The 11990-nt window shown below is 48.1% G+C and overlaps 1 protein-coding gene across 4 annotated transcripts in view; it reads right to left on the minus strand.

Moving 5' to 3' along the window:
• INSR (insulin receptor) overlaps positions 1–11990 on the minus strand; it is a 152916-nt gene that overhangs the window by 73842 nt on the left and 67084 nt on the right. For all 4 annotated transcript variants that reach the window (XM_005864901.2, XM_005864900.2, XM_005864899.2 and 1 more), the window contains exon 2: positions 14–335. In XM_005864901.2, the coding sequence (XP_005864963.1) occupies positions 14–335 (322 nt within the window). The remainder of the gene's footprint in view (positions 1–13; positions 336–11990) is intronic.

Raw genomic sequence — 11990 nt, forward strand, 5'->3', positions numbered from 1 at the left:
TCCCAGGACTCACTTGCTGGAATTCATCGTGTACCCAGAGGGGCACTCAGGAATGCACTTGTTGTTGTGAATGACGTACTGATGGCAGCCCTGCCTCCGCGAGTTCTTGCATTTGTTGTGCAGGTCCAGGCAGAAGCTGAAGTTCACACAGCGCCAGTCCCGGAAGTGGTAGTACGGGGCTGGGCAGGTCTCCACGCACCTACCGTCCAGGTAGAAGTGGCGGCAGGCCACGCACTTGGTGGGGTCGTCGGGCTCAGAGCAGCTGCCCAGGCACTCGGGGTGGCAGCAGAGGCCTTCAGCAGTGCAGCCGTGCGACTTGCAGCTGGTCGGGCAGACTGGGGAGAGAAAAACCAGCCGGTCAGTGGGTTGCCCAGCTCCTGTCCGCACGAACAGCAGTGCTAGATTAGGGAAAGCAAGCAAAACAAAATAATAACAACAGCCTCACTTCTACAGCACATGCTGGGCCCCAAGCACAAAGCCATTAACAAAAGCACGAACTCACTAAGCCCCCAAACCAGTGGTGTGCCGTAAATGTTAACCACCGCTTCAGAGAGAGGGGGTAAGAGAGGATCTGACCGGTAGCATCTGCCAATTTCCACGGTGTAAATACCACCAACCTCAAGTTACTGAACATGGAGCTGGTGAGAGGTACATGGTACCACGGCATAAACAGTACTTCCACCATATAGACTGAATAGTAGCAAATAACCTCAAAAGCATAAATACAGCCGCCCTCCCTCATCTATGGGGGATTCATTCCAAGACCGCCAGTGGATGCCTAAGTCTTGAAGAGTACCCAACTCTATCGATATGATGTGTTTTCCTGAACATACATATGATAAAACTTAATTTATAAATTAGGCACAATAAGAGATTAACAACATTAACTAATAAAATAGAGTAATTATAACAATAGACTGTAAGAAAAGCTATGTGAATGTGGCATTATGAAGTAAAATAGGGTCACTTATCAGATACCACGACAGTCAATCTGATAGTCGAGCCGCTACTAAATGACCAACGAGCAGGGAGCGTATAAATGGTGGAGACACTGGACAACAGGATGAGTCGCGTCTCAGGAGGGACTGAGTGGGATGGCAAGAGACTTCATGCTACCCAGAATGGCGCACAATTTAAAACTTATGAATTGCTTAATTCTGGAATTTTCCATAATATTTTCAGACCACAGGTCACTGAAAATATGGAAAGAGAAACCATGGATAAGAAGGGACTACTTATAGAAAACTATAGTGAGATCATTAGGATGCAGTGAATTTTGAGTATTTATTACCTTTGATTTTAACATAATTTGTTTAATTGTAAGTTTATATTATTGAAATTGTAATAATAGCTTAACAACCAGTTCGCAAATTTCCTGAAAATTGAACAGTTGACTCTAGCAAGCCAGCTCCAGCACACAACTGGTATAAACAGACATATTACTGTCTCCATTTCACAAAGGGGGAAACTGAGGCTCAAGAAGGTTAAGCTAATTGCACAACAGTCACATACTGCTCCAACAGACATGGGCTTACACTAATCTAGATACTGCAGCCACTGCAGGCCACAGACTCTGCCTTAGGGAGCACACAGTCTCACGAAGAAGGCATCTTAGTTACTCAAACACACAAGCGTGTAACTGGATATGCAGTACGCACTGTGCCAGAGGTGACGAGAGGTAACATTCCTGCTGTGGCCTGAACGAGATGACGAATGGCAGGAAAGAGAAGGCCCTGGGGACGGCAGACGCTGTGCATGGATTTCGTGGCTGGAGAAATGTTCTTGTTCAATGCAACTGAACTTGTCCACGCGGGCTGGGCCCCTTCCTGGCTTCCTCCAGCAGCTCGTTACACATCCCTTCTTCCCAGTGTCTCACCGCTCACTGCTTCCCAGTTACCCCTGGACTTCGGCCCCCCCGGCATGTGGCCTGGACCTTGATGGCCAGCCCTCCCTTCCCAGACTGTCATGGACAAACGGCCTCCCTGTGGCTGGACAGACCTCGGCAGTGAGAGCCTGTGCGCGGAGGGGCTTGCTTCACTCCCTCCCTGCGAGCGTGAAACATGCCTTGGACACCCAGAGTGCTCTTCACTCCAAACCCTCAGGCTTCCTGCTGCAGCAAACGGCCTGAGTGGACCCGGGAGCCAGGGAGTGGAAGTGACCTCTGAAGCCCCGTTTGCACACGAGCGGCACTACCTGATGGAACATCCTGTGACGACAGAAACCTTCTCAATCTGTGTGCTGTCTGACATGGCAGCCACTTCTCCCCTGCGGCTGTGACTGTGGTTAATGCCACGAGAAACCACATTTTTAAGTTGCTTCTACCTTTTGGCCACTGTCCATAGTGCTACTGTAAACATGGGTGCACAGATATCTCTTCGAGACCACTTTCAATTCTTTTATGTCTATACCCAAAAGTAGAATTGCTGAATCCTATGGTAATTCAATTTTTAAATTCTTGAGGAACCACCGTGCTGTTTTCCACAGTGGCTGTATCATTTTACATTCCTGCCAAGGGTACACACAGTTTCCAATTTCTACTGAGAAACCAAACTTTTAATTGTATTTCCATTTCAATTTTTATGACCATTGGCTCTTGCATTGGACAGCAGAGGCTTAGAGAATAAAAATAAACTCCTTGTCAAGGCCAAGAGGGCTCATGTGGTCTTAGTGCCTGCCGGCCTGAGTCCTCCCAGCCCCAGGCAGCAGCCACCCGGGTCTCCTTTCTGCCCTCACATACCCAGGCTCAGTCCAACCTCAGGACCTTTGCATGTGCTGGCTAGAGCACCCTACTTATTCTCCTCCCACTAGGGGTCCAGTGCACAAATTCGTGCACCTTGAAAGGAACTGTGAGCCGCAAGGCTGCAGTGGGCACAGGGGCGGGTCTCAGCCCATCCTCTGCACCCCTGCTCAGGCCCTCCAGCCGTGGCACCCGGTCCCCTGCCTGCTGGCAGCCCGCTCCCACCGTCACTGCTCCCACACTCTGATCGGGTCTCGGTCCATCCTCTGCACCCCTGCTTAGCCCCTCCAGCCGTGGCACCCGGTCCCCTGTCTACCGGCAGCCCGCTCCCACCGTCACTGCTCCCACACTCTGATGGCGCCAGCCCTGCTTGCCCCTGCTGACGGCGCGGAGCGATTGGGGCTGGTGCCAGCAGTGGGTGCGAGCAGGGCTGGCACCATCAGCGGGTGTGAGCAGCGGCTCTAGCACCAGCAGCAGGTGCAAGCTCCGGGCAGGACTGTGGCACTCGGGAGCAAAGAATTTTCAGTAACCCCCAGAGGCTCACTAGCCCTCAGGGGTTACTAGGGCCGGCAGCTGCCGCTCGCACCTGCCAACAGCACTGAGCTATCAGGACTGGCACCGGGCGCCAGCAGCGGGTGCGAGCAGTGGCTCTAGCACCAGCAGTAGGTGCAAGCTCCGGGCAGGACTGTGGCACTCAGGTGCAAAGAATTTTCAGTAACCCCCAGAGGCTCACCCTGATGACAGCGACCGGCGCCCCACCTTGGTCTGGCCCTCGCTCACCTGCTCCACCATCCCACCACAGCCAATGCCCACCGTGTTCCATGCTCTGCCGCCTGCTGCCCACACCCGCCATGTTCTGCGCTCCCCTTGATGTTCAGCGCACAACATAGCGACCGGTTGTTCGGTTGTTCCACCGGTTGGTCTATTTGCATATTAGTCTTTTATTATATACAGTGACTGGCTCCTTCTCATCCATCAGGTCTCAACACCTTAGAAAGACCTCCCCTGACCTCCCCAGTGGAAGTCACTCCTTCCTTCTCAAACCATACTCTGGCATATTATCTTGTGATGCTTTTCTTATCGCACTTACCACTCTTGACATTATCTTGGGTGCTTGCTGAGTGACTAGAGAGGCTTAGGGGGCAGGGCCATGTGTGGACCATTCCCTGTACTGCCTCTCCCTGCACCAGAAGGAGCTCAGTAGACACATGTTCAGTTATGACAGAGGAGGCAAAAGGAAGGACTTGGAACAGTTACAAGTCCCCAATTTTTAGCTGATGGCTCAAGAATTCCCAGTTGCAGGAGCTCCACAAACACCTTGAAAAACCACATGCAAAAATATGGAAAACCTACGCGTATGTGCATATTCTGACTTTCTCCATGGATCCAGAAAGAATTAAGAAGCTGTAACAGGAGCAGGATGGGGGTTAACCCACCAACGTCTGTGTGGTGTTTTTAGGGTTCACATACCACCCATAGGCTCTTTACTTAACTCTAACAGGGACCCCAGCAGGGAGGGGATAAATAATATTATGTCCATTTCACAGATAAAGCCGCGCCCAAACCGGAGCCTCACTCTTTTGGCTCTGCCTCTGATTTCCTGGGTCTAAACAACGGCAAAGTCAATCCCAGGGTCCATGCAGTCCAGGGGGAAGAGTGATGAGAATTTAGCTTTCGTGACGTAGCACCTGCTGCCACACAGGAGCACCAGGAAGGTTTCTTTAAAGAACCAACAGCAGCCTTGGTTTTGTCTAGAAAAGTCCCTTGCCTCCTTGTGTCTAAGTGGGATGGTCCGGGTAAAGCGCTGCGTTCTCGGACAGACGCTGTAGGTGCGATATCAGTCAGCTATTGCGGTTATTACTGTTATTATCATCATCATCCTTCTTAATGATCTGTCTCGTCTGCCAGGACACAGGGCTGAACACAATGGCAGGAAGCAATAAACAGAAGGCAGACAACAAAGATCCAGGGCAGCGGTCGCCAACCTTTCGGACCTCGCGGACCACCGGTTGGCGACTGCTGATCTAGGGCCCACAGAGACCCCACCCTCTGGGAGGTCAGATGTGAGAGCAGGAAGGGCCTATTTCCTGAGCCAGGGCTGCACCTGAGGGCCAGTCCTTAACTTCAGAGGAGGCATCAGCAAAGACCTAACAAGAGCCTTCCAAACACAAGGCCTTCCAGACCAGACAACGCTAAGAAAATGATGCAACACCAGCAAACAGGCTGAAGGCTGACCACAGGACTTTCATATGCCACGCTGCAGCCTGACTAGAAGGCCCACCTGAGACTTCCTTCACGCTCCAGCACAGCAGCTGGGGAACTGTTTCTGCAGGGGACCGCAAAGCAAATATGCAGCCCTTGGGTCTTTGTCACAACTAGTCGGTTCTGTGGCTGCAGCATGAATGCAGCCCCACACCCACTGCGTCCAATAAAACTTTATTTACAAAAGCAGTTGCCAGCCCTTTACCCAGTAAGATGTACCTGTGGTTGATTTACTGTTTCTATTAGGCCTAGACTCCGGGAAGGCAGATGTCAACGTACAGATGGATCTGCTGTAAATCATTTTACCCAGGAGAAGAGATAACCTCCCCCAATGGCAGTTTTATTGTTCATATGACATTAAGCAGCCTGTATCTAACTTGCAATCCCCTTTCAGGGATCTCAAAGCTTTGGCTTTACCATCTTGCTGACCCCTCACTAAAGGGTTAAAGAAATGCCAGGTGTGCCCTAGCTGGTTTGGCTCAGTGGATAGAGCAGTGATGGCGAACCTCTGACACGCGTGTCAGAGGTGAATGGTTGCCAATATCAAAAAATTTCTATATGTGACACGGCACCAGAGTTAAGTTAGGGTTTTTCAAAATGCTGACACGCCGAGCTCAAAAGGTTCGCCGTCACTGGGATAGAGTGTCGGCCTGCAGACCAAAGGTCCCGGGTTCGATTTCAGTCAAGGGCATGAACCTTGGTTGCAGGCTCCTCCCCGGCCCTGGCCCAGGCCCCAGCCCCGGCGGGGGCTCGTGCAGGAGGCAACCAATTGATGTGTTTCTCTCACATTGATATTTTTCTCTGTCTTTCCCTCTCTCTTCTACTCTCCCTAAAAATCAATGGGAAAATATCCTTGGGTGAGGATTAACAACAAAATGACAGGTATTCTTCCCCATTTTGGGGTGTTGTGTGTTTTTGCCTGAATTCTGTTTTTAACTTTTGAAGAAAGTTAAACGTTGAAAATGATAAGCTAACTGTGTGTCTCTCCCACTCTGTTTCCAAGTACTTTATCTTATTTAAGAGAAATGCCACTCAGGGTGGCCTCTCAGGCTGAATTAAGAAAACCACGCGTGATGCAAGATGAAAAAAGTCCCCATGAAGAAAGGGCTGATTTTCTCCCCATGCTCCGAGCCGGGCGTCCTGTTCCAGACACCAAGTGAGTCTCAGTCTCAGAGGCCCACCACTCCGGTGCTGTTTCTGTGAAACAGGATAGCCGCCTTTTCAAGAAAATGCCCAGCAATCCAGGAGCTGTCAACCCGCCACGGCCAGGTGTGTGCTGTGCTCGTAGGGAAGATGTACCCAGACCTCCCCGATATGGCAAGCACCAGCCTTCCCCCTCCAAGCACACCGGTTCCCCATCAGTCCAGCCAGCCAGCCAGCCCCCCACCTCTGCCACCCCCAAGCTATCTTGGGCTGCTGGACCTAATTTCTTCTCATTTCGCCCCTAAAGTTTCCCAAACCCCTGGCCTCCATTTCCACTAGCAGGTGCAGCCACTGCCTTCCTGAAACTTTCACCTCAAGTGGCTTTTCCACTGCACCTTGCTGAGAAGATTGGTGACTGACCTCCAAATAAAGTGGTGAAATGGGCAGAGGCTGCTGTGTCAGCACACTCTGGCTGGACCCTCTGGGTGAAGTGCAAGGACCCCACCCAGAGATGCTGTCCCTAACGAGTGATCTATAGACATGCCAAACTCTCGGCAAAGCGGGAATAGAGGGAACATACCTCAACGTAACAAAGGCCACATATGACAAACCCACAGCCAACATCACACTCAATGGCAAAAACTAAAAGTGTTTCCCTTAAGAACAGGAACAAGACAGGGATGTCTGCGTCCACCACTCTTACTCAACATAGTACTGGAGGTCCTAGCCACAGCAATCAGACAAGAAGAAATAAAAGGCATCCAAATTGGAAAGGAGGAAGTAAAACTGTCATTATTTGCAGATGACATGATATTATATATAGAAAATCCTGGAGACTCCACCAAAAAACTACTAGATTTAATAAACGAATTCAGCAGTGTAGCAGGACAGAACAACAACACCTAGAAATTGATGACATTTTTATACACCATTAATGAACTCTCAGAAAGAGAAACTAAATAAACAATCCCATGAGTTTATTCTTTTTACCATTACAACAAAAAAATAAGATACCTTGGAATAAACTTAGCCAAGAAGGTAAAAGACCTGTACATGGAAAAACTATAGGACATTTAAAAAAGAAATAGGAGAAGACACAAACAAGTGGAAGCATATATCGTGTTCATGGATTAGAAGAATTAACATAATTAAAATACTCATACTACCCAAAACAATCTTTGGATTCAATGCAATTCCTATTAAAATACCAACAGCATAGTTCATATATCTTGAACAAATATTCCAAAAATTTATATGGAACTAAAAAGGACCCCAAATAGCCGCAGCAATCTTGAGAAAAAGAACAAAGTTGGAGGGATCACAATACCAGATATCAACTTATACTACAAAGCCACTGTAATCAAAACAGCCTGGTACTGGCACAAGAACAGACACACAGATCAATGGAACAGAACAGATTCCTCAGAAATGACCCAAGCCATTACGCTCAACTAATATTTGACAAAGGAGGCAAGAACATACAATGGAGTAAAGACAGTCTCTTTAATAAACGGTGCTGGGAAAACATGCAGAAAAATGAAACTAGACCACCAACTGACACCACACACAAGAATAAACTCAAGATGGATACAAGACTTAAATGTAACTCATGAAACCATAAAAATCCTGGAAGAAAACATACGCAGCAAAATCTCATGTAGCAGAATTTTCACAGCTACATTGCCTAGGGCCAGGGGAACAAAGGAAAAAATAAACTATTGGAACTACCTCAAACTAAAAAGCTTCTGCTCAGCAGAAGAAACCAGCCTCAAAATGAAAAGGGAACCCACTGTACGGGAGAACATATTTGCCAATGCTACATCTGATAAGGGATTAATTACCAAAATATATAAAGAACTCGTACAATTTAACAAAAGACAAACAATACAATTTTAAAATGGGCAGAGAACCTGAATAGACACTTCTTTAAAGAGGATATACAAATGGCCAAGAAACATAGGAAAAAATGCTCAACGTTACTAATCATCAGAGAGATGCAAATTGAAGCTATCATGAGCTCACACTTGCCAGAATGGTTACCATCAAATCAACAAACAAGTGCTGGCGAGGATGTGGAGAAAAGGGAACCCTGGTGCACTGCTGGGGGGAATGCAGATTGGAAAACATATGGAGTTTCCTCAAAAAATTAAAAATGGAACTGCTATTTGACCCAGTGATCCCACTTCTAGGAATGTACCCTAAGAATCCAAAAATACCAACCAGAAAGAATATATGCACTACTATGAACATAGGCAATTTACAATAGCCAAGATCTGGAAACAGCCCAAGTGCCCATCAGTGGATGAGTGGATAAAAAAAGCTGTGGTACATTTACACAATGTAGTATTATGTAGCTATAAAAATAAAAAAGATCTCTTACCCTTTGAGATTGCATGGAGAGACCTGGAGAATATCATGCTGAGTGAAATAAGCCAGTCAAAGAAAGACAAATATCACATGATCTCTCTTATATGTAGAATCTAATGAATAAAATAAACTGATGAACAAATAGGTCCAGAGGCATGGAAGCATGGAACAGACTGACAGATCTCAGAGGGGAGGGAGGTGGGAAGACAGGAAGAGATTAACCAAAGAGCTTATATACACAGATGCATAGCCCAAGACAGACAATAGTGTGGTGAAGGCCTGGGGTAGGGCAGGACTGGGTGGAGGGGGGCAAAGGGGAGAGAGGGGAATGGGGGACACCTGTAATACTGACAAAAACAAAAAACATTTTTTAAAAAGAGAGATGCTTCAAGAAAAAGAGAGCAGTACTTCAAATATTTCTACTTCGAGGAATTAATCTGCAGACAAGACAGCATATGTGCACACAGACTACTGGACAAGGATATTCTTCACACAACAGGACATTAGCCAGTTGGGTTTATAACAGCAAAAGACTGGGAACATCTAAAGGTCCACAGCAGGAGACTTGTAATAAAGTATTGCCGAGCACACAGCTATAAGAAAAATGAGGAGGCTCTATGCATCCTAGTGCTGGAGTCATTTCCAAGATAGCATTAAGTAAAAAAAGCAAGTTCAGAGCAGTGTCTAAAGAACAACATTAGGCCCTAGCAGGTTTGGCTCAGCAGATAGATTGTTGGCCTGCAGACCAAAGGGTCCCAGGTTCGATTCCAGTCAAGAGCATGGACACCTGCAGGAGGCAACCAATCGATGTGTTTCTCTCACATCAATATTTCTCTCTGTCTTTCCCTTTCTCTTCCACTCTCTCTAAAAATCAATGGAAAGATATCCTCGGATGAGGATTAAAAAAGAAAGAAAGAAAGAACATTAGTGGAAAATGGAGAGAGACATACATAGTGAGAATACAAAATGGGAAGCTAGTTTAAAAAAACACTTTGATAATCCTACCTAATAAAGAGGTAATATGCAAATTAATCATCACTCCAACACACAAGATGGCCACCCCCATGTGGTCACAAGATGGCCAGCAGGGAAGGGCAGTTGGAGGGGACCAGGCCGGCAGGGGAGGGCAGTTGGGGGGGACCAGGCCTGCAGGGGAGGGCAGTTAGGGGCAATCAGGCCAGCAGGGGAGCAGTTAGGCATCAATCAGGCTGGCAGGGGAGTGGTTAGGGGGTGATCAGGCTGGCAGGCAGAAGTGGTTAGGGGCAATCAGGCAGGCAGGCAGGCAAGCGGTTGGGAGCCAGCAGTCCTGGATTGTGAGAGGGGTCCCAGACTGGAGAGGGTGCAGGCTGGGCTGAGGGACACCTCACCCCCCCACCCTGTACACAAATTTCGTGCACCGGGCCTCTAGTCTATATAATACAAGCCTAAGTGACCATTACAGCAGAACGACCAGAACAACCAGTCACTATGATGCGCACTGACCACCAGGGAGCAGATGCTCAACACAGGAGCTGCCCCCTGGTGGTCAGTGTGCTCCCACAGGGGGAGCACCGCTCAGCCAGAAGCGGGCTCAGGGCTGGCGAGTGCAGTGGGAGGGGGGGTGGGGGAGCCTCTCCCACCTCCACCGCAGCGCTAAGGAGCAGCAAGCTGAGTGATAAGTAGCAGCAAGCTGGCAGGCAGTAAGGAGCAAGGGGTCCTGGACTGCAAGAGGAATGTCCAACTGCCAGCTTAATCCCCCGAGGGGTCCCGGACTGTGCGAGGGCACAGGCTGGGCTGAGGGACCCCCCTACCCACCAGTGCACGAATTTCATGCACCAGGCCTCTTGTTTCTTATAAAGTCAAGGATATTCTTCCTATCCTTACCACACAACCTACAGGTTTACCCAGGTGAAATGAAAAACAAAACATATGTTCATACATATGGGAATGTTTACAGTGGCTACATTCACATCATTGTAAACTGGAAACAACCCAAGCGTCCCTCACTGGGGGAAGGACAAACGCTGCACCTCCACAATGAGCCTACTGAGCAATAAAAGAGAAAAAAGAAAAAAAAGAATGAAGTGCCGATATCCACACAACAATGTGGATGAATTTCAAATCCATTATATTGGGGTATGAAGCTGGTCTCTAAAACTCCACACTGTACGAGTCCATTTATATAACATCCTGGAAAAGGCAAAACTATAGGGACAGTGGACACATCAGTGGTGACCAGGGGCTAGAACTGAGGAGGTGCTGAGTGCAAAGGTTGCACAGGGAAATTTCGGAGGATGATGGAACCACCACATCTTGACTATGATGGTGGTTACATGACTATACAGTTAAAATTTGCAGAACTTTACACCAAAAAGGGTGAATTCTGCTGTATGTAAATTATATCTTAAAATGGGGGAGGGGAGGGAGAAGAACACAATGGGATCTATGTCCCTCTGGAAGGGCCACAGGCTGTGCCCAAGGACTGCCCATGGACAGTGCAGCTGATTTTGATTTTGATGATGTATGTGTAGTATCCTTTTAAAACTGACATATATTTGAAATACATGTTCTAAAAGCCTCTGCGAGACAATAAATGTTATTGATCAACTGTATAATTCTATCCTTGAATATTCCAGCAGTGATTGTGTAAGAATAGCTGACAGGCACCAATGAGAGCTTTCACACGGGATCTCTTCGCATGATTTCTGCCTTGTTACAAAGCCAACCGTCAAGGCAACTAAACACCAAGTGTGACCCGAGACTGGAACCCAGACCAGGAAAATACATTATTGGTGATGGACAACAGGAATAGCAGGAGAGACGAACTTAGCGCCTAAAAAATACAGCCCCTTTTTTTCTCTGCCTTCTAAAGCTCAATCTGTTTGGTTTTTCTAAAGTTGTATGGTAAAAAGCAAAACAAAACAAAAAAACAAACTACTACTAATATTTCCATAGCTTGACATATGTTAATAACATGTTGTTACATTCCTTTCCAAAGCCTGGAGTTTAAAAGAAAAAAACCTCAAGATATATTATTCCAAAAATGATGGCTTTCCAGAAATTTCCGAACAGAACAGTTGCATGTGGGTCTGCAGACACATTCGCCACGAGTGTCAGAGCTCTCCCTCCAAGAGTGAATTTTACAAACTCCGGAAGATAATTTCCTTTGTCCGCATTCAAAGGTTTTTCTCTCCCACAGCCGCCTGGACACCGGGTGGAACGGGCAGCCCCTGGCAGCCGGGAACGCGTAAAGGTGGGCGGGGAGCGGGACGGGTGCCCCTGTGACAGCTGGGTCCTCAGCAGACGCCCTTTAAGTCTGGGTGCCCACGTGGAAGCGCAGGAGCCAGGAAACCCCCGTTTCCCCTCCGCGACCAGGCCCCCCTCCGCCCCGGGGGAGGGCAGGCTGGCTTCCCAGGGCGTTTTGAATCGAGCAGCAGAATTCTTCGAAACACCCGGGAGCGAGGGCCAGGAGGGGGCGGGGTGCCGGGGCCGCCCCACCGAG

The sequence above is a fragment of the Myotis brandtii genome, unplaced genomic scaffold (assembly GCF_000412655.1).
Source record: "Myotis brandtii unplaced genomic scaffold, ASM41265v1 scaffold193, whole genome shotgun sequence".
Classification (NCBI taxonomy): Eukaryota; Metazoa; Chordata; class Mammalia; order Chiroptera; family Vespertilionidae; genus Myotis; species Myotis brandtii.